The sequence below is a fragment of the Mustela putorius genome, unplaced genomic scaffold, assembly GCF_011764305.1.
Source record: "Mustela putorius furo isolate JIRA1106 unplaced genomic scaffold, ASM1176430v1.1 tig00000460_pilon_pilon_pilon, whole genome shotgun sequence".
Lineage (NCBI taxonomy): Eukaryota > Metazoa > Chordata > Mammalia > Carnivora > Mustelidae > Mustela > Mustela putorius.
Genome location: NW_025421389.1, coordinates 16,436,900 through 16,459,594, shown reverse-complemented (window position 1 = coordinate 16,459,594; position 22,695 = coordinate 16,436,900). Strand labels below are relative to the sequence as shown.

At 46.2% G+C, this 22,695-nt stretch overlaps 1 protein-coding gene across 5 annotated transcripts; it reads right to left on the bottom strand.

Moving 5' to 3' along the window:
• Positions 1-5,401: 5,401 nt before the first annotated feature.
• Positions 5,402-21,995, bottom strand: ZNF202 (zinc finger protein 202). Of its 5 annotated transcripts, XM_045080404.1 has the most exons (10): positions 21,875-21,995; positions 20,440-20,556; positions 19,537-19,605; positions 16,791-16,826; positions 11,707-12,210; positions 10,787-10,997; positions 10,344-10,432; positions 9,008-9,137; positions 8,356-8,475; positions 5,402-7,824 (listed from the first exon to the last, which is right to left on the bottom strand). In XM_045080404.1, exons 5-10 carry the CDS (start codon positions 12,106-12,108, stop codon positions 6,830-6,832), a joined length of 1,947 nt encoding a protein of 648 aa, XP_044936339.1. In that variant the 5' UTR covers positions 12,109-12,210; positions 16,791-16,826; positions 19,537-19,605; positions 20,440-20,556; positions 21,875-21,995; the 3' UTR covers positions 5,402-6,829. The 5 variants fall into 5 exon arrangements, with proteins under 5 accessions (XP_044936339.1, XP_044936340.1, XP_004750168.1 ...); XM_045080405.1 differs by lacking the exon at positions 16,791-16,826; XM_004750111.3 differs by lacking the exons at positions 16,791-16,826; positions 19,537-19,605.
• Between the last annotated feature and the right edge of the window lie 700 nt (positions 21,996-22,695).

The following is a 22,695-nucleotide window of genomic DNA, read 5'->3' as shown; positions in this document are numbered from 1 at the left end:
TGGAGTCACCGTCCTGATGTTGAACCCATCCCACTAATGATTATAAACTGAATAAGCAACTTGGCTCCTTTCAGACTTGGTTTTTTAAACCTGTGAAATAAGAATAAAAATAAAATAAGAATAAAAATGAGTGACTTGTGTTAAGCATCCAGCATACAACAATCAGGTTATACTCAGCAAATGAGTGGTAACTGACCGGAAGGGGTTACAAACAGAACAGGTGTTCCCCGTCCCTTCCCTCTCCTATCCTGTTCCTTTCTCTCTCAAACACACTTTTCTCCTTAGGCTCAAAATGGATCTCTCAGTACTCGACTCAGTACTGAGATGGTCACTCTCATTCCCCTTCTGACCATACCCACTTTCCAGGGACAAGTCATTGTAAAGAGCGCTTTTTTATGTTCAGCTTTCTGATCATCTTTAAGGTCGTTTTTGTGGGTATGTAATGTTAGCCTGGTTTTTCAGTGAGGGCATTTAATCCATTTATGTTGAATATAGTAGTTATATATCTAGCTTTTTTAGCTTCTTGATCTACCTTTTTTTTTTTTAAAGAGAGATTTTATTTATTTATTTGACAGAGAAAGACACAGCAAGAGAGGTAACACAAGCAGGGGGAGTGGGAGAGGGAGAAGCAGGCTCCCCTTTGAGCAGAGAGCCCGATGCGGGGCTCGATCTCAGGACTCCGGGATCAGGACCTGAGCCGAAGGCAGATGCTCAACTGACTGAGCCACCCAGGTGCCCCTTGATCTAACTTTTTATATTCTCTTGTTGCCTTCATTTGCATTAATCTTTTGCAAGTTCATTATTTTCCCTCTATTAACTTGTCAGTTACACATTCCTTTACTATTCTTTTAGTGGTTACCCCAGAGACCATAGAATATTACTGTCCAAAAAAACATAGTACTTCACCACTTTCCCGATAATGCTAGAACCTTAGAACATTTTGACTACATCCACTCTCTTCATCTTGTGCATTATTACAAGTATTTTAATGCTCATAACATTGTTTTCATATCAGTATGATTTCTATTTATCTACATGTTTACCTTTCTGTAGTTTATTATTTACTGTATTTCCATCTCTTATTCAATATTGCCAGAGGTTTTAGTCATCTTTTCATAGAACCAACTTCTTTACTTTGTTACTGTACTTTTTTGGTCATTACTTTCTGTAGTTGTCTCCTTTCTATGTTATTTTATTCTTTTACTTAAAAAATTTCCATAGGGTGTCTGGGTGGCTCAGTGGTTAAGCATCTGCCTTCGGCTCAGGTCATGATCTCAGGCTCTCTGCTCAGCAGGGAGCTTGCTTCTCTCCCTCTGCCTGTTGCTCCAAGGTCTGCTCATTCTCTCTCTCCCTCTCTGCATCAAGTAAGTAAAAAAAAATTTTTTTAAATGTCTTAAGTGGAGGAGCACCTGACTGGCTCTATGGTGGCATGTGTGACCCTTGATATCAGGGTCATGAGTTTGAGCCCGACAATGTGTGTGGAGCCTACTTTAAATAAATTAATTTAAAAAAATTTTTTTAATTCTTAAGTTGATCATTTAGTTCATTAATTTTTTAGTTTTTCTTCTCTCGTAACCCTCTAAATACCATTTTCACTGCATTCTGCATGTACTGATTAGCAATATTTACATTTCATTTTAGTTCTAAGTATTAGTAAGTTTGTATGTGATTTCTTCCTTAATACAAGAGTTATTTAATGCAAGGGTTTTTTATGTGGGGATTTTGAAGTCTCCAAACATAGTAACTTACAATTCTTGTTTTTGCAGGTTTTCAAACAAAATATATTGTGGTCAGAGAACATCATCTATGTAATACTCACTTGCTAATTGTTGAGAATTACTTTACTGCACTCTACAGTAGCAATTATTTTAAGTGTCTTATATCTGAGAACAGATATTCTATAATTGTGAGGCATGGATTTTTACTCTCCATAATTATTAAATTGTGTTGTACAAATATGTATCCTTACTGATTTTTCCATTGGCTTGATCTATCAATAACTAGGGAAGTGTATTTAAGTGGATCACTAAGGGGATGGTTTTATCAATTCTCCTATTTAATTCTACCAATTTGGGACATATAATCTGAGGAGACTTCGTTAAGCACATGGAAATTTAGACCTGTTATACCTTCCTGGTGGATTAAACTTTTAACTATGTAGATGCCTTACTTCTCATTATGCTTTTTGTATAAAAAAAAAAAAACTTTTGTCAATATTAAAATAATTCCCTTAGCTTCTTCAGGTTGGTATTCTCCTGGTATATCCTTTTCATTCTTTGAATTGTTCATTGTTCCTATATTTTTCTGTATCTCTGATATGTAACCTATTGCTCTAATCAACTGTTGAGCCCACCTAAATAATCTCTTTTAACCAATATTTTATCTGTTTTCTTCACATATTTGGGCTTTCTGCAACTTTTAGTTCTATTTGTCCCATCTTTAGATGCTTATTTTTTGCCTTTCTTTGGACAATATGAGTTACTTCCCTACCTTTGTTTTTAAATTATTTCTAATTTTCCCTCCACTGTTTAGAATATTATTTACTCTATTTCCTGTAATGAGTATCCTTGATATTGTACAGTGCATACTTAATAATTTAATGTAATAATTTAATAGTGCATACTTATCCAGAGCTAACCAACATATTATAGCTTTTGTCCTGAACAATTCATGAATGCTAACACACTCAATTTCTGAGCACCCTACCCCAATTTACATGCTATTTCTGTTCTCTAGTAATTTTTTATTTTTTTTTAAAGATTTTATTTATTTGACAGACAGAAATCACAAGTAGGCAGAGAGGCAGGCAGAGAGAGAGGAGGAAGCAGGCTCCCTGCTGAGCAGAGAGCCCGACGTGTGCTCCCAGCGTCCTGGGATCGAGTCCCACATCGGGCTCCTTGCTCGGCAGGGAGCCTGCTTCTCCCTCTGTCTCTGCCTGCCATTCTGTCTGCCTGTGCTCACTCTCTCTCCCTCTCTCTCTCTGACAAATAAAAATAAAATCTTTAAAAAAAAAATCAAATTGCATTCCCTCTTGTCCCCTTTTACCTGAAATTTCCATGAGCATACACATATAGTAAGAACAGAAACTGTTCATTATAGGATGTCCTTACTTTTGTCGTGCTGACAAGAGTTGTTTCTTCTTGTTATTAAGGATCATTTACAGCGACTGGTATCTAAAAAGAGATCAAGGGGCGCCTGGGTGGCTCAGTGGGGTAAAGCCTCTGCCTTCGGCTCATGATCCCAGGGTCCTGGGATGGAGCCCTGCATTGGGCTATCTGGTCAAGGGGGAGCCTGCTTCCTCCTCTCTGCCTGCTTCTCTGCCTGCTTGTGATCTCTGTCAAATAAAATAAAATAAAATCTTTAAAGAGAGATCAAAACCTGTCCTTGCCTGCTTCTCGGGGCTTCTCCAAGGAGGAATCAAGTTATGCCACCTACAAGGAGATGTGCTCAAGTTTGAGAGCATCTGCCAAAACAGATTAGTGAGTACATGAGTAGGGCACCCATTTTTCGGCTTTTAGTCTGTTACCCACAAATCAGATTAATGGGTCAGTTGGCCAATATCACTAGAAATTTAAGGAGACAGAAGAAAATATTTATGTATATTTCTCTTAGGGAAATTTATTGTGGCTTGAAGAAATACTTTGGTTAGCTGAAGATGTTAGAGGTAAAATTAAAAAATATCTGTGTGGAAGACTAGCAAATTATTCAGGTGCGTGGGATATAATAATTCACTATTTCTCAGCACAGCTTTTGTTCTCCAAAACCACCACAGGGTCAGATTAACTCTCACTTGGGTTGCTGTCCTTCCTGGGAGCTTGGTGAATCAAAATGGCCTAGGAAAGGGTGCACACTAGCTTGTCACTTTCCTCATGCAAGGGGCAATCTGGAGATTGTTGCTCTGACATGAGACTTGGAGCGAATGGTTTCTGCCAACTTTGCAGAACTCAGTGGGGTGTTTTCTTGTTCACCACTTTGTTGCTCAGTGAAAAGAATGCATTTTCTATTAGATCTTCCGGTTGAGCTGGGCCCTAGAGAAAGTGGTTTTTTTGTTTTGGGTTTTTTGTTTGTTTTTTAGCTTGCTTTGGTTCTTGCACTTCAGTGTCCTCCAGGGGGGTTCCTCGGAGAGTTCACTAGATTCTGGTCTAGACTTAGAGGCCTAAGTTCCAGATAATAAAAATATATTCTGCCTTGATCTCTTCCCATTTATTTCTCTTCAGTAAGTGGGATGGAGAAGAGGCTCAATATTCCTTGGTTGGTCCTAAACTAATGGCCAAAAGCACAAATATTTTAATTTCATAACTTTATTAGCATGTGACTTCATAATTTCCAACCATCTACTGATTTTCTTGAGTTGTTGATTCGAGTACTTTATAGCTTCCTCCAAATATTATCTTTAAAATCCTCTTTGTTCTCCAGAAACTTCAATTTAGTACGGTATTCAAGAACACCAGTATTCAACTGTTTACAAAATTCTATGGGGACCCCCCCTTGAGGGTAGCCAGGGCCCAGCCCCTTCCCCTGTTCAGGTGTAGTCTCTTGCTCCCCACAGGTTCTAGCAGAGGCCCTTCTGCTGCTAACTGCAGCTCTGCTCATGCTCGGGTTTAGGAGATGGCAAGCCCCTCCACGAGACCAAGAAAATAAAGTGTTTCACAAGCAAGCAGAGATTTAGTGTCTGCATATGTGACTTCGCTGGGGAATTGGGAATAAAAGAACTATTTGCTGTGCCAACAAACTAGACCAGTCTCTCGCTTTTCCTCATGTAGAATTCTCTCGACAGTTTCTCACTTATTGCAGTAATGCAGGTAAATCAGTGAACAAAACCACTGTTCTGTTAGAACGAATTTGTTCGGTTACCTCCCGAGTTTTATCAGCTCCCATAACTGGTGTAAGCTAGGGAAAATGATCTCTTGAGGCTGTATTTCACCCAACACAAATTGCTTAGACCTTAGATCTAGGGTTCAGAAATGTTTGCCCATGAGGAGTGTCTTGTGCAAACCACAGGCGTGAACCTTCCCTCAGTAGGCCATCTAATCCAACTTCGGCTCTGCCAACCATGATCTGGAAAACTACTGTGTACTCCTTGATGTCTTTGGATGTATGACGTCCCGAACTATCTGGAACCTGAAGCCTTGGGAAGTTAATAAAATGGAAAGTTCCAGAAACCAGGGGATGGGGCTGCCCGTGTTACTTTTATTTATTCCATACCTGTGTATTTCCAGGACAACGGCTGACTGGTATTAAAGCCAGACTGGGCAACTGGAGTTCTCAGTATCGGCCAAAATGTGAATTGCGTTGTTGAGCTGTTAGGGCTGAAACCTTGTTATCCTACCTATCCTCTCTGTACACACTGGCACATAATGGATTGAGAAACAGCTGAAGAAACCAGGCACAGAAGACAATCTCCCTTCTCATGCTTTAATCCCATACCCTATGCTCCATTTATGGAGGATGCTCACCCAGTCCTTGCCACTCCCACAAGCAGAGCAGGTGAGGCTCGTAATTATTCCTCCCCATCTCCAAGGATCCTTAATCAGGCAACAGAGAACCTACTATCAGCCATGAGATACTACTATTTAGTTCTTAATTACATAAAAATGAGATCACATAAGAAAAAGCAAACAACGCAAATACATGAAAGCCATTTACTCCTGGTAAATTCTTCAGGGTCCCAGGTGCTGGGGTTCATAATTTTCCCTGATATCAGAGAACCAAGGCAGGGATGATAGGGGCTGGGTGTCAGTATAGTCTTGATGGCCTTAGCCAGCAGCAACAGCTTTTACAAAATTTTCCTCATAATTTGGTCTCAGGTCTTCTTGTGTTCTTCATATAAATTAAGTGACCCAGTCAATTGTGATTCTGTAATTATTATCGTACCTAGGTTAGCTGACATGGTTCCAAAATCCCTTTGCAAACCCACGCAAAGAGGGCAGGGTGGGTGGGCTTGTACGTATGTGGGAATGTAAATGACTTCACTGTGATGTCATTATGCTTTACTGACTCCCCTGGCACCCAGCTGTTCCATCTCCCTTTTGCAGAAGTGCTAGGGGCAAAACCAAGAGGCTGGTAGAATACTGAGGAGGGTGGGCAGAGTATTCCAACAGGGAAACACCCCCAGCGAAAGAGGCTTCTGACGAAATCCTCCTTTCTAGCAGGGTCTGGCCCCTGGTATTTTGGCAACAGGTAAGGAAGCAGCCTGACAAGGTCCATATGAAACAGCCTCAAGGTTTTCCCCCATCAGACACTTCTCCCATCTCTCCCCAGGTATCAAAGCAAAGTGCATGGTGAAGAAGTGAACCAGTGAGAGATTTGTAGTTATCACGTGAATGTGTGGCAGAGCCATGAGGATGCAGATCTCCTGCCTTGAGTTCGGGGCTGTGTGCTTTAAGATCTGAGCCCAGTAAGGACAGAATCCTAGAGGCCGGTCCCTCACCAAACCTAAAGGGCTGTCCTGGGCAACTTTATACTTGAGGCTGTGAAGCAGTCTTTAGGATATGCAACAGCCTATTTAGGGGAAAGTATAATAACCATGATATTGTTAAGTCTTCTACATCTCCTGCTTCACACCCATGAGGTAGAGGCAGGAACACTCCAGTCAAGGAGAAGCCTCCACCCAGGTTGTACTTTGGGCAAAAAACCTCCTCAAGGTGTAGAAGTAGAAGGTTGAGAGGTTCTGCCTGGGGGACTTTAGTTAGCTGTGGGAAGAGGTGATGTAGATCTGGGCACGTCAGGGAGACTCCCCAGAAAAGGTCTTCCCAGGCTGACAAGAGGGCGTCTCCTGGCCCATCCCCAGGTGAGGGCTGAATGCAGACCTCCTCACATGGGAACCTAGCTAGGAGGTCTTTTCTGAGTGGGTCCTCTGATGCCTGATTAAGTGATAGCCCCTGCTGAAGCTTTTTCCACAGGTAGGGCACGTGAACGGCTTTTCGCCAGTATGGGTTCTTTGATGCCGGACAAGGTGGTCCCTCCGACTGAAGCTTTTCCCACATTCGGTGCACCGGCAAGGCCTCACAGAGGCGTGTCCTCGTAGGTGTTTGGCAAACGCGGCACTGTGGTTGAAGCAGCGCCCACACTCGCTGCAGAGATACAGTTCCTCGGCTGCGTGTGTCTTCCGATGTGCCAGATACCGCCTGTGGTCACTGAAGTCCTCTCCACACTCTCCACACAGGTAGGGTTTGCCTCCAAGGTGGATTCTTTGGTGTGTTGTCAGCACAGACTTCTGGCTGAAGCTTTTGCCACAAATAGTACAGAAGAAGGGTTTTTCACCTGTGTGTGTCCTCTGATGCCGGACAAGGTCTGAGGTCCAGCGGAAGTGTTTTCCACAATCGTCACATCTATAGGGTTTCTCAACATGTGGAGTTCTCTCAGCCTGGACCAGAGGGGAGGTCTCATCCAAATTCTTCCGGTTTAGGGGAAATTTATATGATGTGCCCATTTTGTGGACCTTCTGGTGCCTGGCAAGATGCGAACTCCGCGTGTAACTTTTTCCACATTCCATACATTTATAGGGTTTCTCTCCTGTGTGAGTTCTTAGGTGTCTAACAAGGTGGGAGTTACAAGTGAAACTCTTCCCACACACAGGACAGTCATGGTGTCTCCCTAACAAGGGGTGGAGAGGCATGGTTTCCCGAAGATTTGATAAACTATTAACTTGAGAAATATTTGTACCAAATCTTCTTTCGTTAAGTCTATTTGGATCATCCTCAAAGACTATTTCCCAGTCTGGAGTCTGGTGGATTTCGGGATCTCCCAAAATCGATCTGTGCAGATCCTCCAAACTCAGATCTTCTTGCTCGAGATAATCTTCTTCATCCTCGCTCCTATCTCCTGTAGAGAGGGTAAGAGGAGAACAAGGGAAATTATAGAGGAGACAATGCCTTCCACACAACGCTGGGATTTTTAAACAGTCTTGGGACGGCAAGACCACAGAGAGAAGCCCATATTTCATAACTGCAGAGGCTGGGAGAGAAGGAAATAACCAGTCAACTCATTTCTGTCATGTGCCAGGCACTTTCTTATACATTATCTCATACTGTCAACAAGCCTTGGTGTGGACAAAAATTATCATCCTCATTTCACAAATGTGGACACTGAGGACCAAGAGTTTAAGTGATCTGCTTAGTAAAGGACTACAGCTGCATTCCAAAGTTCCCATTTTTTTTTCCCACCATCTTGCATTACATACCCCTCACACAAATGACGGGAGGGGAAAGGGGAGGATGAAGACAGAAGAATTTGGCATTCAGAGAGAGACAGGGGTAATGGCCAACAGGTCAGAAGAACCAATGAGAGGGGCACCCCAGAGGGAGAGGGGAAGTGCCAGCCCTGCGGGGGAAGATGCCTTTTGTCGTTCCTCACCTGTGTAGGTAAAACTCAGGATTTCTGGCTCTTGAGGCTCTTGAGGCTCTGGGATATCTGGGACCAAAGGCTCTTCCTCTCTAACGTGGGAGATCTCATCTAGTCTGGGGATTGGAAATGCTGCTCAAGAGAGGGAAAGTGGGACATTACGATTGATTCAGCAATTCCCTGTGTTAAGAGCAGATCTTTGCTGTTGGGTCGACTGAAGAACAAATGGTCGGCCCAGTCAGTGGCTCCAATCTGGTCTTTTTAGCCTGAGCACTTCTCACCAAATCCTGCATACTTCATGCCCTTCGTCTGCAACTTGATAGTTCTAGGACTGTTAATGCTCCCTCTTTCCCCATATTCAAGTAAGCAGATCAGCTTCAACTTCTACTGCTTGTTTCAAAACTCACACCACCTCAAATATACTAAAGCTATATATTATAATTTTATTTTCTTATTAGAAGTTTCCAACCACTTTCTAAGCATTTCCTCTTCCCTTTAACTTGGAAGGACACTGTCTTGCTTTTAGCTCATCCTTCAGTCTTGCTGGTGGGGTAGGCTAAGAGAAGCGTGGCGCATACAGTTCTAAGGCCTAAGACCCCCACAACTTTCAAGAGGAGAAAGACCTCTGTGCTCAAACACCCTAGAAACACTTGAAATTTCTTACACAAAGAGACCACAATTCCACAATCTTCTTCCAACACATATTCTCCATAGAACTCTTTCTGTGCTGGATCCAGGTCGCTCCACTGGTCCTGGGAGAAGCACACAGCTACGTCCTTGAAAGTCACCAATCCCTGAAAAGACACAGGCTTCGGTTAAAACGGGATGCTCCCCCCAAAAAATTAAAACAAAACAAAACAAATTAAAAACAAAACAAAACAGGGACGCCTGGGTGGCTCAGTTGGTTAAGCAGCTGCCTTCGGCTCAGGTCATGATCCCAGCGTCCTGGGATCGAGTCCCACATCGGGCTCCTTGCTCCGCAGGGAGCCTGCTTCTCCCTCTGACTCTGCCTGCCTCTCTGCCTGTGCTCGCTCTTGCTCTCTCTCTGACAAATAAATAAATAAAATCTTAAAAAACAAAACAAAAACAAAAACAACTGGGATGCTCCCAGAGGTGCCTATCTTGTTCGTGGGATGAAGATTATGGCTGGAGACAAAAGGCATGCACATAGGACTCCAGGGTCCCTTCGGGAAATCTGCAGCACTCCGGGCTGCTGCTCCCCGACTTCCTATTTCTGCACTTTCTTATTTCCTCCTCTGGGCCTCCCAGTCCCACTGCTTTCTCTCAGGGCCAGACTCTGCTCTTCTTCTGGAGCACACTGGTTAATGTACAAGAAGAGTCTTAAAGGTCTTCATTAACACCTTATCTGATGCCTTAATACCACCTATATTTCTGCAAAAATTCAGCTTTTCTGGAAAGCTTTCCCTGACCTTCTCCAGGCACCCCTATCACCTACAGGGTCAGCACAGCACACACAGGCCCTTCGGTGGCACCTGGACTGCAGTGTGAAACCACAGATGCAGCCTTTTCCTTTCCTCTCCAGCATCACAGCCTAGTTTTGAGGCCCTGACCATGGGAAGGGCTTCCTATGTGTTGTGGCCTGAGGGCAGCCCCTGCGACAGGATACCACACAATTTCAGAAAGCATTTCTGCAGCAGTCAGCCATTCTCACAAATGACTAGCAAGCTGACTTGTAAAAACCAAAAATATGCCCTCATTCAGCCACTTCCGGGTTGTACCAGAGAGTTATGAAATAATCCCATTTTGTTAGTCCCTCTCTCTGGGCAGTGGCAAATAAAAAGGCTCTGGAGCCTGCAGATCCAAATGAGACTACGGTCATTCATCCCCTTCCATGCAACTCCCCCTGCTGCAGGCACGTCTAGAACTGAGAACTTAAGTTGGCAAAGGAGAGTGGAAATTTGTGCCCTGTCCGACCTGTTCAGCTAATGCCTGGTGGCTCTTCAAATTCTCTGAGGCACAGAGGGGAAACCAGAGCACACCTGTGAAAGAGCAGTAAGAAGGGCAACCATCTCTGGGTTTCCAGTGCTCCTCTCTTCGGGAAGATCTGGGTCCTGGGACGCCAGCACCTCTATGAAGAAAAGAAGGCAAAGATGAGCAACAGTGCGGTGTTTAAGCGGCAACAGCTGACCGGCTCTCCTGCTCTTTGGCAGGAATCCAGAAACCAGCCCAAGGGCAGGTCAGTCCTCCCACTGCCACCATGTGGAAAACTACTAACATGCCAAGAGGACAAGCAAGGATGGGTTGGCTATTTCAGCTTGGCTGGGTTTCTGGGGGATGCTAGCTAGGAATGTCTCCTCTCAATACCCTGGATTCTGTGATTTATTCCCACTATGCTGCACCCCTAGCCTCCTCCGTAGAGGGGAACTAGCCCCCTTCCCACACTCTGCCCGCCACAATGCCCCCTTCTGCTGAGGCTTCCCACCGCTCTCCTGCAGGGGCTGGAACTCCAATTCATGGCACAGGCTCTGCTCTTCCAGTGGCCTCAGATCCGGGCTCTGTACAGTTTCCTCACAGGATGCCTCAGGAGTCGAGATCTGCACAGGGTTCTGCAGCTCACTAGGTGACTCGGGCTCTGCTCCCGGATGCACCGTCTCCTCTGACAGGACCTCCTGGCCATGAACATGGACAGTCACCTGGGAATAATTCCAATTTCCAGTCAGCATGGAGTCAAGAGGAAAGTCTCGATTGACATCAGGGCTTATTTTGGGAGACGCTGCCAAAAGAAACACTCCCAGAGGGTCCTAGATAAGGAGGCGAGTCTCTGGTGCTAATGGGACACCCAAGTTGTTGAAGGTTATCCTCGCCAGGACGGGGGGGGACATTCAGACACTGCTGCACAGCTTCCTCACTGCCCTCACCCCTGCCCTTGTCACCTGGGGCTCTGAGACACCCATCCTTTCCATCTCCACTGCTCCCACCTGTGGCTCTCCTCGTTGTTTGCTTCCCTGTCTTATGGTCTCAGGAGGGGGATCTGTGACTGAGAGTCTAAGAGGACCTTTGAGGAAGTCACAAAACTGGCCTCCTCAAGAACTGGAGGCTCAACAGCTAAAGAAAGGGAAACCAAAGCCATCTGATCCTTGAGTGCTGAGGTCCCTAAGATGGTTCCTAAGCAGGGATTTCAAAAGCCAAAGAAGTCACACTCACTCACTCACTCAAACACACGCAATCACACACACACACCCCCCTCTTCCCCTTATGCATCTAGGCGCAACCCAAGAGCAGAGCCAATTAGTTTTAAAGGGTAAACAATGAGGGCCCTCCCTGTACGCCCTATGCCCCAAATCCATCCTTCCAGCAAATAGCCCCCTCCACATCACACAGATCAGGACTCCCCCTCCTCACCCACCGCCTTGGTCTCCTGGGTTGTTTCTGCAAACCCTCCACCAGCGTCACCGCCTCCTCGCCACTCTCTGGCCGTTGGCCCCGCACCCAGCTCTGCAGTTCTCCAGGCAGGACAGTAAGGAATTGTTCCAGCACAAGCAGCTCTAGGATCTGCTCCTTTGTCCGCCTTTCTGGCCTCAGCCACTGATGACAAAGTTCTCGCAGCCGAATGAGAGCTTCTCGAGGGCTCGCGGCTTCCTGGTAGCGGAAGCGCCGGAAGTTCTGGTGCGAGGTCTCAAGCACAGGGTCATCTCTCTGTAAGACAGACTCTGGCCTACAGGTGAAATCATCTTCCAATTTCACCATCAGAATTCCCTCTTCTTCCCAAAGATCCTGGTCCTCTGGTTCCAAGGCTGTAGCCATTGTTTGGCTCTTGTGGGAAGGGGTCTCATACCATCTAGAGCTCACCCCGTCATTTCCCCCCAGTCTCAGCCTGGGCACCTCAAGGAGTTTCTCGCAAGGGACCTGGGGGCAGAGAAGCAGAGACAAACAAGAGCGTAAGCATGAGCGGATACATAGGGCCAACAGTTCTGAGTTCACTCATGACCCCGCACACGTAACACTTTCTCACCCTATTAAAACCCTACCGCTCATCTCCACCACCATCAGCTATAAACAGATTTGGTTGAAATTGGATGATCTATGCCTCAAGTTTGCTCTCTTACCCCTCACCCTCCGCCAGCTTCACACCCCACAGAGAAAACAGAAAAACACTGCATCTCTACTTCACGAACCCTGTGAAACTGCAAGGAAAATGGCGAGGACAAAGGGCGCTGCTCCTCGCCGGCTGGAACCCATCGTACTGACCACCATCTGTGTCACACACACACGTTTACATACACACCAAGAGAGACCCATCTGCCAGGCTGAAACAGACGGGGGAGCCTTTAGGAAGCCTGATTTCAAACTTGACTACACTCCACAGGAACTCCTCCGTAAATGGGGGCCTCTCAGAGATCTGAGGGGCGGACTGTGTGAGGTAACAGTGAGGAAAGCGGCGGGCACACAGGCACCCCCAGAGCAATATTCTGCTTATTAAAAGACATCTTAATGGGAACACCTCTAGACCCTCAAACCCAAGTGTTCAAAACTGACTGACTGACAGTTCCGCTGACTCTCAAATCACCCCACTTCCTGAGAGCCTATCTTGGCTGAGATCACTAGCTAAGTAAACACTCCACTCTGTCATCTTTAGACTCCATTCTGATTCTTCCCCACTGCTTACAGCCCCTTAAACCAGTTCTACCTTGTAAGTCTCTCAATCTGTTTCTTCCTCCTCTTTGCCACAGACTGTTTGAGTTTGGGCCCTCAGTTCTTGCCTGGACTACTGACCCTACTGCCTACCTGGGATCTCAGTGTAAGAGGGAACAGAGGGCAGCATAATCATGGTGGAGCTTTTGCAAAATAAGTACTGCTCAACACTCTTCTGGACACTTGGGCTTTAGTCAATGGAGGTAACTGTGTCTTTAGAAATGCTACACATGGTCCTGATGCGTGTGGTTGTGGAGAAACACCAAGGGTGTGTAAGGGACGGATGAGAGTCCTACTGTCAGACTGCCAGGCGTTAAACTGGGGGTGCGCCATTTGGTAGGTGTGAGGCCACAGTTAAGTTCCTATGCTCCCTGTGCCTGTTTCCCCATTTATGGCGTGGAGGTAAGGATGGTATCCATCTACTAGGGTGACTGAATATTAAACATATCACTGTCAAGTGCCTAGAAAGGCAATGGCAACCCAATGCTAACTATCTTTCTAAATTAGAGTCCCAACTGCACCACTCAACACTTCAGAATACTTCTCTTAGTAAGATCAGCTAGAACATCCTTGGCGTGGCACACGAAGCTCTTCCCCATCAGCCCTCAACTGCTTTGTCAAACCTCATACCCTCCCCTTTGCTGTGTTATCACTAAGCTATCGCGAACTGCTGATCTTCCAACCAAAAGGGGGTGTCTCTTCAGGATACCATGCTCATAGGAAGGCTGTTCCTTCTAGATGCAACCTTCCCACCCCCCAGCTCCAATGCCGCATGGTGTGTTCCATTTCTTGGCATGTTCCCTCTTCTGCATTCCCACGATTTGCACCGTAGCTCCTGATCAGTTCTTGTCCGGATTACTCCCAACTGCCTCCAACCTGGAGCTCCCCGCCTGCAAGTTTGTTACCTTCAAGTTACCGAGGACAGTATCACAAGAGTGATGAGCACTCTTGGCAAATGTGATCACGTCCCTTCCCTGTAAGATCCTCAACCATTCCCCCATCTTTTAAGTGGAAAAAGAAACTCGTAGTATTATAAATTAGGCAGGCTTTCCTTTCATCCTCCTCTTCAATCCTTTCCAACACACCCCCCCACCCCCCCACCCCCACAGTATGCATGTGAAGCACACATGAGCCCCACGCTCTCTGGCTTTTAAAACACGTTGTTCCGGGGCGCCTGGGTGGCTCAGTGGGTTAAGCCTCTGCCTTCGGCTCAGGTCATGATCCCAGGGTCCTGGGATGGAGCCCCATGTTGGGCTCTCTGCTCAGCAGGGAGCCTGCTTCCCCCTTTCTCTGCCTGCTGCTCTGCCCACTTGTGATCTCTGTCAAATAAATAAATAAAATCTTTAAAAAAAAAAAAAAAGAACATGTTGTTCCTTCTGAGTCTTCACCCCTCATTAGGTGAAACTTTACTTCTAAGGCAGCTTCCATTCCATGTCTTCTGAGGGGTCTTCCTTGATCCCACTCCCCCATCCTTAAAATGGTTGGACATCACTGTGCCTGTGCAGCAACCTGGGCACAACGCCATCGCCACGCCCATGGTATGGATCCCGGGATGGCACACATAGTCCCCAGCTACGCTTCCTATGAACCTCCTTGACGTTTCCAACATGTATGATGAAGTGCACATGAAGTGAATTTAAATGAATAGTTTTCTTCCTATTTTTATCAGGAAGAACCCACCTTTCCCTCCACTGTTTCTATACTTTTTAATTTACCGATCTTGTTAATCCTTCCTTCTAAGGGTCTCTCAAATCCATCTCATCTCCACTGCCATTCCCCTGGTTGAGTCATTATGAACCACTGAAAGGCATTAAGAGGAACTTTTAAAACATGACCATCTCCTACATCACCCTGGCATTTAACAGATGCTTGTATGTTGAATGAACAACTTCGTTTAAATTTCACCCCTAGTCTTCCCGGTCCTGCCCCCTGCAGACCCCTCTCCACATGCAATCTGAGGCATTCTTCATTTTTTAGTCTTTGGAGGCTTCATTACCTCAGTCCCAGATCTACCTTCAAGGTTAACAATCCACTCTTAAGAGCTGGGTCTAGGGCACCTGGGTGGCTCAGAGGGTTAAGCTGCTGCATTTGGCTTAGGTCATGATCTCAGGGTCCTGAGATCTATTCCTGCATCGGCTCTCTCTGCCTACTTGTGATCTGTCAAATAAATAAATAAAATATTAAAAAAAAAAAAAAGAGTTGGGTCTAATGTCATGCTGCCCATAAAACGGAGTTTAATTTCAATGACCCTGTTGTTTATTCTTATTATCTCTTATCTCAAATGGCTTTTCATTCATTCATGCTCTTATTTCTCTTCTGGTAGCCTTAAATATCCACTACTTACTTTCATTTCATAGCCTGCTTTACAGAGTTCCCTCATTTCTAGATCTTTATGTGGTCACTGTCTTACCTACCGGATCTGCTGTCTCTACCCCATGGTAGTCTGTTTACTATGCGGTTTGTAGCTTTTAAAATTTTATGCCCATCTTCAGTGAAGCTGTTTTCTTTGGGAGTTCTGAGATAACAATGAATTGATAGTCTTTTGGCTTAATGAAGGGATCGCAATCATCTTTGAAGTCTGAGGACCCGTGCCCAGGGAGGCGGACTAGAAGTGCTCCTCGTTTCCACATAGCACTGGCTACTAGAGATCGTCTACTGCAGAGTCTATGAGGTCTGCATTGACAGAAGCATTCCTGCTCTCAGAGGGCTTTGCTCTCTAAAGACAAAGGAACGTACAAGGTCTACATTAAAACCTGCCATTTCTAAATCCTCTCAGAAATTGTGAACTGAAGTTTCCACTATTTGTTTTGGATTTACTTTGGCAGCTTAGGAAGAGACAAAGACAAACAGATCAGCAATGGCAGGATGATGGGCAGAAGAGGAGCCCCTGATGGGACAAGGAATGGGAAGGAATAGGAGGCAGGCAGCGCGTGGAAAGAACACTGGGTTAGGTTTCCAAAGATGCACGTCCCAGCCCCACATCCTCAAATAACTGGAGGAACTCTAAGGGAACCACGAGATGATACAAGAGTCCTCTGCAGATAACTACTCTAATTCACAGGACTAGCTGAACTCTGTGAACTTATGAACGAAAATGTGCTGTGCAAATGTCAAGTATTAGAAACAGAAAATGGACACTGTTTCATTCTAGGTTCTTGGGATATGCTATACTGCAATCCATCCTGCAACTTGTTGTCCATGCTCTTCTAATACCTTCCCTCCATGTCTGCCCTTGGAAGGGTTCCACAATGACAGATAAGAACTGAAGACTCTATAGAGACTGAAGCCAGGCCAGGAAGAGCAAAAGACTTGGTTCTAGAAGGCTCTGAAACAATGTCTACAGAAAAGCTTCACAAGCCTAGGGCTGGGCATGCTCCAAGACCTCGTTTTTTGAGTGTTTCTAGGGTCTATGGAGCAGGACTGGGGAGTTGTGGAAAAGGCAAGAGCTTTCTCCCGCCTTTGGTCCAGCTACCTCTGCCCCTTATCTAAATGTGTCACATGCCAGCGAAGGCCGTAACTGCATTCTATGGACAAGAACAAAAACTGCAGGCAATAAGAGGTTATCTGGGGGGTGCCTGGGTGGCTCAGTGGGTTAAGCCGCTGCCTTCGGCTCAGGTCATGATCTCAGGGTCCTGGGATCGAGTCCCACATCGGGTTCTCTGCTCAGCAGGGAACCTGCTTCCCTCTCTCTCTTTCTGCCTGCCTCTCTGCCTGTCTACTTGTGATCTCTCTCTGTGAAATAAATAAATAAAATCTTAAAAAAAAAAAAAAAAAGAGGTTATCTGGTTCCTTACCTGAAAATCTGACTGCTTCGGGAGGGCTTTCTGGACCTTAAATGACAAGGTTTGTGGTCATACAGCAATAGAGAGATAGTGATCTATTTACTGGCAAATCATCTTCAGTAGGCATCAGGGTTCAAATGACTGCCTCCAATTTTATTTTTTACCCTAATGCTGGCCCATAACCTGGAAATCTGGGTATGCCTGTTCTCTGGGGCTAACCAGACCTTCCAACTGCTCCTATCATCATTCTAGAATAGGAATCAACTAAATTGTTAACTGCCCTGTTCTAACGCTGTGGTTTTTCTTTTTTAGAGAGGGAAGGAGAGGAAGAAAGAATGGGAAGGGGTAGAGGGTGAGGCAAAGACTCAAGCAGACTCTGCACTCGGCACAGAGCCCCACACGGGGCTTTACCTCATGACCCTGAGACTGTGATCTGAGACAAAAGCAAGAGCTGGACGCTTAACCAACTGAGACACCTCCAGGGGCTCCGCTGTATTCTTGTTTAAAACTAAAGATTATCTGGTATGATCCCTCTACTGCGAAGATTATCTTTTATGGTTAACTGTCCTGTACACAAGTGTGTATTCATGCTTTCCACATAATGGTTTGGGGCTTTGGAGCCTTGGGTTTGGATCCCTCTCCTCATTTACTGGCCACGTGACACTCCCTATGTCTTGGGTCTCATTCTCAAAATGTGGCTATCCTACCTAACTCCCACGGTTCTTTAAGGAGTAAATGATGTTACATACAGAATCACTATAGCATAGAGCCCAGGAGAGAGCAGATGCTCAATTTATTTTGTTCTCTTCCCTTCCAACTACTTTAAATCCTTTTGGGAAGAACACAAGATTTAAACAATGAACAAGCAAAAGGCCCTTTTTTTCACTGTCATTCCAAAAAAAAAATTTTAATGCACAGGAAAAATCTTGGTCTGTCTACTGTTATTATCAAAAGTAAAGTGTTGGGGTGCCTGGGTGGCTCAGTGGGTTACAGCCTCTGTCTTCAGCTTAGGTCATGATCTCAGGGTCCGTCCTGGGATCAAGTCCCACATCAGGCTCTATGCTCAGCCTGCTTCCCTTCTTCTCTCTCTGCCTGCCTCTCTGCCTACTTGTGATCTCTGTCAGATAAATAAATAAAATCTTAAAAAAAAAAAAAAAAAGGAATGTGAAATAAACTATAAAAAGCATACCAATTCACTTTATTTTGAATTAAAATGTTTTTTCTAGGTGTGTACCACAGGCTCAGGAGACCATGCAGGACTGCTGGTACTTCTGCCCTTGCAGGTAGGGGATCTGGGTTCTACCTCCTCAAGATGTGGTATCTGGGAAATGGGAATGATTTTCCATGTAAAGACAGAAAGCTGGGTCATTCTTTGAAAAACCATCTTGCTTTTTAATGGTAACAGAGGGGCTTTGAGAGGAACAAGGATATAAGGCTTCTTTACTGAATGAATACCTGGGCCATGGCATACTAGTCTAAGAAGTTCAAAGAGTTTAGATGGGTAGAAGCCAAAAACAAGATTTTAAAAATCCAGAACGGAGTATCTGGCCGTCCTGACAATACTGGTTAATGTCCAATGGGAAGCTAGGCTTCTTAACCTTAACGGTTACGTAAAGGTAGTCAATGGCTTAAATAAAGCAGGTCAATTATAGGGCTCAGTTTAAAAGATTTTATTTATTTATTTGACAGACATAGATCACAAGCAGGCAGAGAGAGAGAGGAGGAAGCAGGCTCCCTGCAGAGCAGAAAGCCCGATGTGGGGCTCGATCCCAGGACCCTGGGATCATGACCTGAGCTGAAGGCAGAGGCTTTAACCCACTGAGCCACCCTGGCGCCCCTTAGGGCTCAGTTTAAGGCAGAACGTCACAAAGTGGTCTGAAGTGGGAAAAGGGCGTCACCAAACCGGACACCCATCCTAATGAGGGAGGCAGTGCTCCTATGGCAGCCAGAGTTAAAGTAGCTGTACCCAATTCATTACTACAATAAACATGACCAAGGCCAATCACAGGGATGCAGGAAACATCATTTAATGAAAAACAACAGGATAATATATTTTTATAACTAGACCCTGAACCGAAGAGTAAATATGGGTAATTAGGAACAGTGAATTCAAGGGTCATGTATTATGGTTTTAGTTTTGTAGCTGATATTGTCAAAATACTCTTTGCTTTGTATCTAGAGGACTTCCTTCCGGCATTGCCCGAGGCTCCCTCACTTATGAGGAGATGATAAAAGATGGGCCCCTTGCCTGCGGACCAGAGGAATCAGAAGAGCAGCAGGTTTCTACTGCAGATAAAATCATGGTGCAAAGAGTAGAAGGCATCCTGGGATGGCAAAGACCTCTTTATTCATTTTTATATTCCAAGTGCCTAACACTTTGTTGAATGCTTGGTAGAAAAGGTGCTCAGTAAAATGTGTTGAATTTTATTAAGCTATTTCTCCTACTCCAACTTGGATACAGATGCACTAAAATTTAGAATCAGTGGGTGCCAGGACCTTGGTAATAAATCACTCACAGGGACAGTTATAGGAATTTGGCATGGCATTTACCCCAATGGCCTGGGGGAATCAAGTGGCATAGCCATATAACGCTTTACGATGCAAAACTAGGGAAGAAAAACTTCTTCAAAGGGAAAAGATAGCAGGGGATATGGGGATAAGGCTATTCATTCTACAAATACCTACTGACTATCAATTGTGTGTCTCACACAATCCAAACTGCCAGAAGGAGAAAGATGAAAAAAGCATTGGCACTAACCTTAAAGAATTTAGTAAGTAGTTACGAAACAGCAGGGACTTTAGCATACTAGCAATTCGTAGCAAAAACCTAAATAAGGATATAAGTAATATGGTCAAAATGGAGGCTCCTATCAAGAGAATTAAGAAAAATCAAGGGGAAAACTCATCAATATTTCATCTTCTATTTGGCATAAGAACACTAGCAATTACTGAGGGTTTTTTTTTTAAGTAAGCTTTCTTAATTTTAAAAATGAAAGAACTCAGACCTAAGTGGTTAAATTATCCACACAAGATCATATTACTGGTTTCTAACAGAAGTACACACATATGTCTTTTGATTCCCCAAACCACTGCACTGTTTATGTGAAGGAGCTTGGCCAAAGGCAGTGGTTCTCAGTGTGAGAAACCCAAACCAGCAGCACAAGCACCTAAAAACTTGTCAGAAATGTGCAGATTTTCAAGCCCAGGCCCAGACCTGTTATCAGAAACTCTGGGGGAGGCCCCAGCAATCTCTTTGACAAGCCTTCCCTTCAGGTGCTTGAGATGCACATTAAGTTTGAGAGCCAGTACCTAAAGAAAGTAAACTTGAGGTTTGGCAGAAAGCATCCAACTTTTCCGGTGCTGCCCCATTTTTTTTTTTTTTTTTAAGATTCTATTTATTTATTTGACAGACGGAGATCATAAGTAGGCGAGAGAGAGGGAGGGAAGCACGCTCCCTGCTGAGCAGAGAGCCTGATGCGGGGCTCAATCCCAGGACCCTGGGATCATAACCTGAGCCAAAGGCAGAGGCTTTAACCCACTGAGCCACCCAGGTGCCCCGGTGCTGCCTAAATTTAAAGGAAAGTTTGCAAAAGTCAAGAATCTAGGGCTGTTTTATGCCTGTGCCAAATTAACCACAAAAAAATGTAAACCTGTAACTTACCTCATCTGTATAGTTTGTAATGCCCAAGAGTCCCTCACATCGTAGTAAACCTTGCTGTGCCCTTGAAATGACTGTCTACTGCAATATAGTATTTAAAAGAGTGCAAAAGGGGTACAGCTGGAGGAGAAAGGGGGAAAGATTATGAATCCCAGGTATTTGATCCTAAGAGGAAAAATCCCCTTCCTCCCTCCAACCCTGCCGGCCCTCTTATACTAGATCTATCAGCAGAAAGTTACCCAAGACAAGTGGCCACAAACCCTAACTGTTTGGTCGTCACATACTTCCCACCAACACGCCTCTCTCCCAATGGCTTCCTCACAACCTTTCTAAAGTGGCTTTCTGGATCAAGGCCCCGGGGGGGGGGGGGGTGGCTTAGAAGAGAAGCTGGGAAGAGGGAAGGGGGACTCCACTAGCTTTCTGTGGCTCCCGAGTCGGGCTGTCCTGGGGGTCCCCTGCAGGGCGTGGACAGAGGAAAACCGACAGTTCTCACCCTGACATCGGAGTGAGAGCCTGGATGTGACAGTGCTCTCCAGGACCAAGGAGGTCACAGAACAGCTAGGCCTACGAGGTCACCTTTGGGATGGTCAGTACAGGGACAGAGGCAGCCAGGGTAATCAAAGGGCCTGGGAGACAAGAATCTCCAATGCCCAGAAAAATAAAAACTGGGTCGCCCCCTGAGAAAACAGAATAACCAAGGCATACGAACTAACAAACTTTTGGTCAAACCAGACAAGAAGCAGAGGCCTGTCTCCTCCTGCTAACGGTGGGGTTCAGAAGTGCCATAACTGGCTGTGAGGGCTTGGGGGAGGGAAGCTGCAAGTGGAGACAGAAGCTACTAGCTTGAGGGGAAACGTGGGGTCGGTCACAGTGGCAGCTGAAAAGCCACAGGCCAGACGGTGTCCAAGGGTGATAAGATCACGGGTGAGTGTATCTGTACGTGTGTTGGCGAGGTGGGAGTTTGGTGGTGGAAAGAAATGGGGCTGGTCTGGGCCGGGAGACTGCGGGGGATGGAGGGGGGGGTGGTTCTTGAACAATCTTCAAGACGGGGTGAGAAAAAGCTGGGGGAAACAGAGGGGCCTAGGCTACTCCTCTCTCGGTGCCGGGGGGGCCAGCTGGCGCGGAAGCAAAGGGAGGTACGAACTAACTGCGTTTCTGCAGGCCTCAGGAGGGGGCGGAGGGCGGTGGCTGCACCGAAAGAAGCCCGGAGCGCCATCCGCGTCCCCAGAGGTCCGAGCTCCGGCCACGGGAGCCCCGGGGACCGCAACGCCTCGGGCCCCTCACTGCCCTGCCGCCGCCCCTTCTTCCAGGACAGTGCGATCTCCCCAGGCTCTGGGGGGGCGGGGTCTCAGACCTCTCCCCCATCTTCCCCGCCCTGCCCTGCCCGACTCCACGCGATCCGGCCCGGCCCGACCCGGCCCAGCCCCTCAGCACTCACGGCTCCGACAGCTCCGGCGGCTCCTCCCCTGCCCCGGCTTCTCCCCCACCCACTCTCGGCCGTAGCAGCGCCGCCGGATCCGAGCCGCGCGGCGCCTGGCGGGCCGGAACACGTGGGGCCTTTGCGCCCGGAACCGGAAACTGGGCTTTGCCCCGCCTCCTCGCGGCGCTGGAGCCCTTCTAGGCGGTGGGAGGTTTGGTCTCTGTGCTCGGCGCGGGTGGAGGCTATGATGGTCGCGGGGACCCAGCGCGGAAAGCCTGGGGCCAGACCGCTTCCGGCCGCACGCCCCTCCTGCAGCCCCGGGCCTTCAGTTTACGCACAGACCCGTTTCACCGTTTTTTGATCTCTGCTTTGATTTTGGAGGCTTGGTTTTTCTTAATTGTTCGCGAAGCAGGATAGCAAAGAGAGTAGTTTGGGGTTTGGCTCTTGCATTCGCCAACAGTTGTGGGGCATCGGGCAAACCCCTCTACCCCTCTGAGGTTCAGTGTTCATCTTCTAAAATGGGTGTAATTATAAGCCTTGCTCTGAGAGCTAAGGGATGTATTGCATGTGAACCCTTTGGAACGTAGTAGAAGCTTAGTAAGGGAAGATTTAGGGTATTCTGTTCTCTTCTGTTTTCCTTGGAGCATGTCTTTGTGTTTTGTTATGACTGACCTCCCTGATCTTATTTGTTCAATTGTGTCTAGGTCAGTGACTTCTGCTATTTTCCTCTTTACTCTCCCTGTCCCTTGAACCCCCTAAGTCACCACTTTCCACATGCCATGGGAGGGCCTTCTCTCCCCCCTCCCCCATCTGTGTCTTTCTTACACGTTTTATTTTCT

What these genes read in the sequence shown, in the direction of transcription:
- ZNF202 (XM_045080404.1), bottom strand. Translation starts at nt 12,108, where the DNA reads ATGGCTACAGCCTTGGAACCAGAGGACCAGGATCTTTGGGAAGAAGAG. An exon ending in TTCTTACTGCTCTTTCACAG is followed by an intron (nt 9,138 to 10,343) that starts GTGTGCTCTGGT and finishes GTGTCTTTTCAG; the next exon opens with GGATTGGTGACTTTCAAGGA. An exon ending in TGGAATTGTGGTCTCTTTGT is followed by an intron (nt 8,476 to 9,007) that starts GTAAGAAATTTC and finishes TCTCTTGAGCAG; the next exon opens with CATTTCCAATCCCCAGACTA.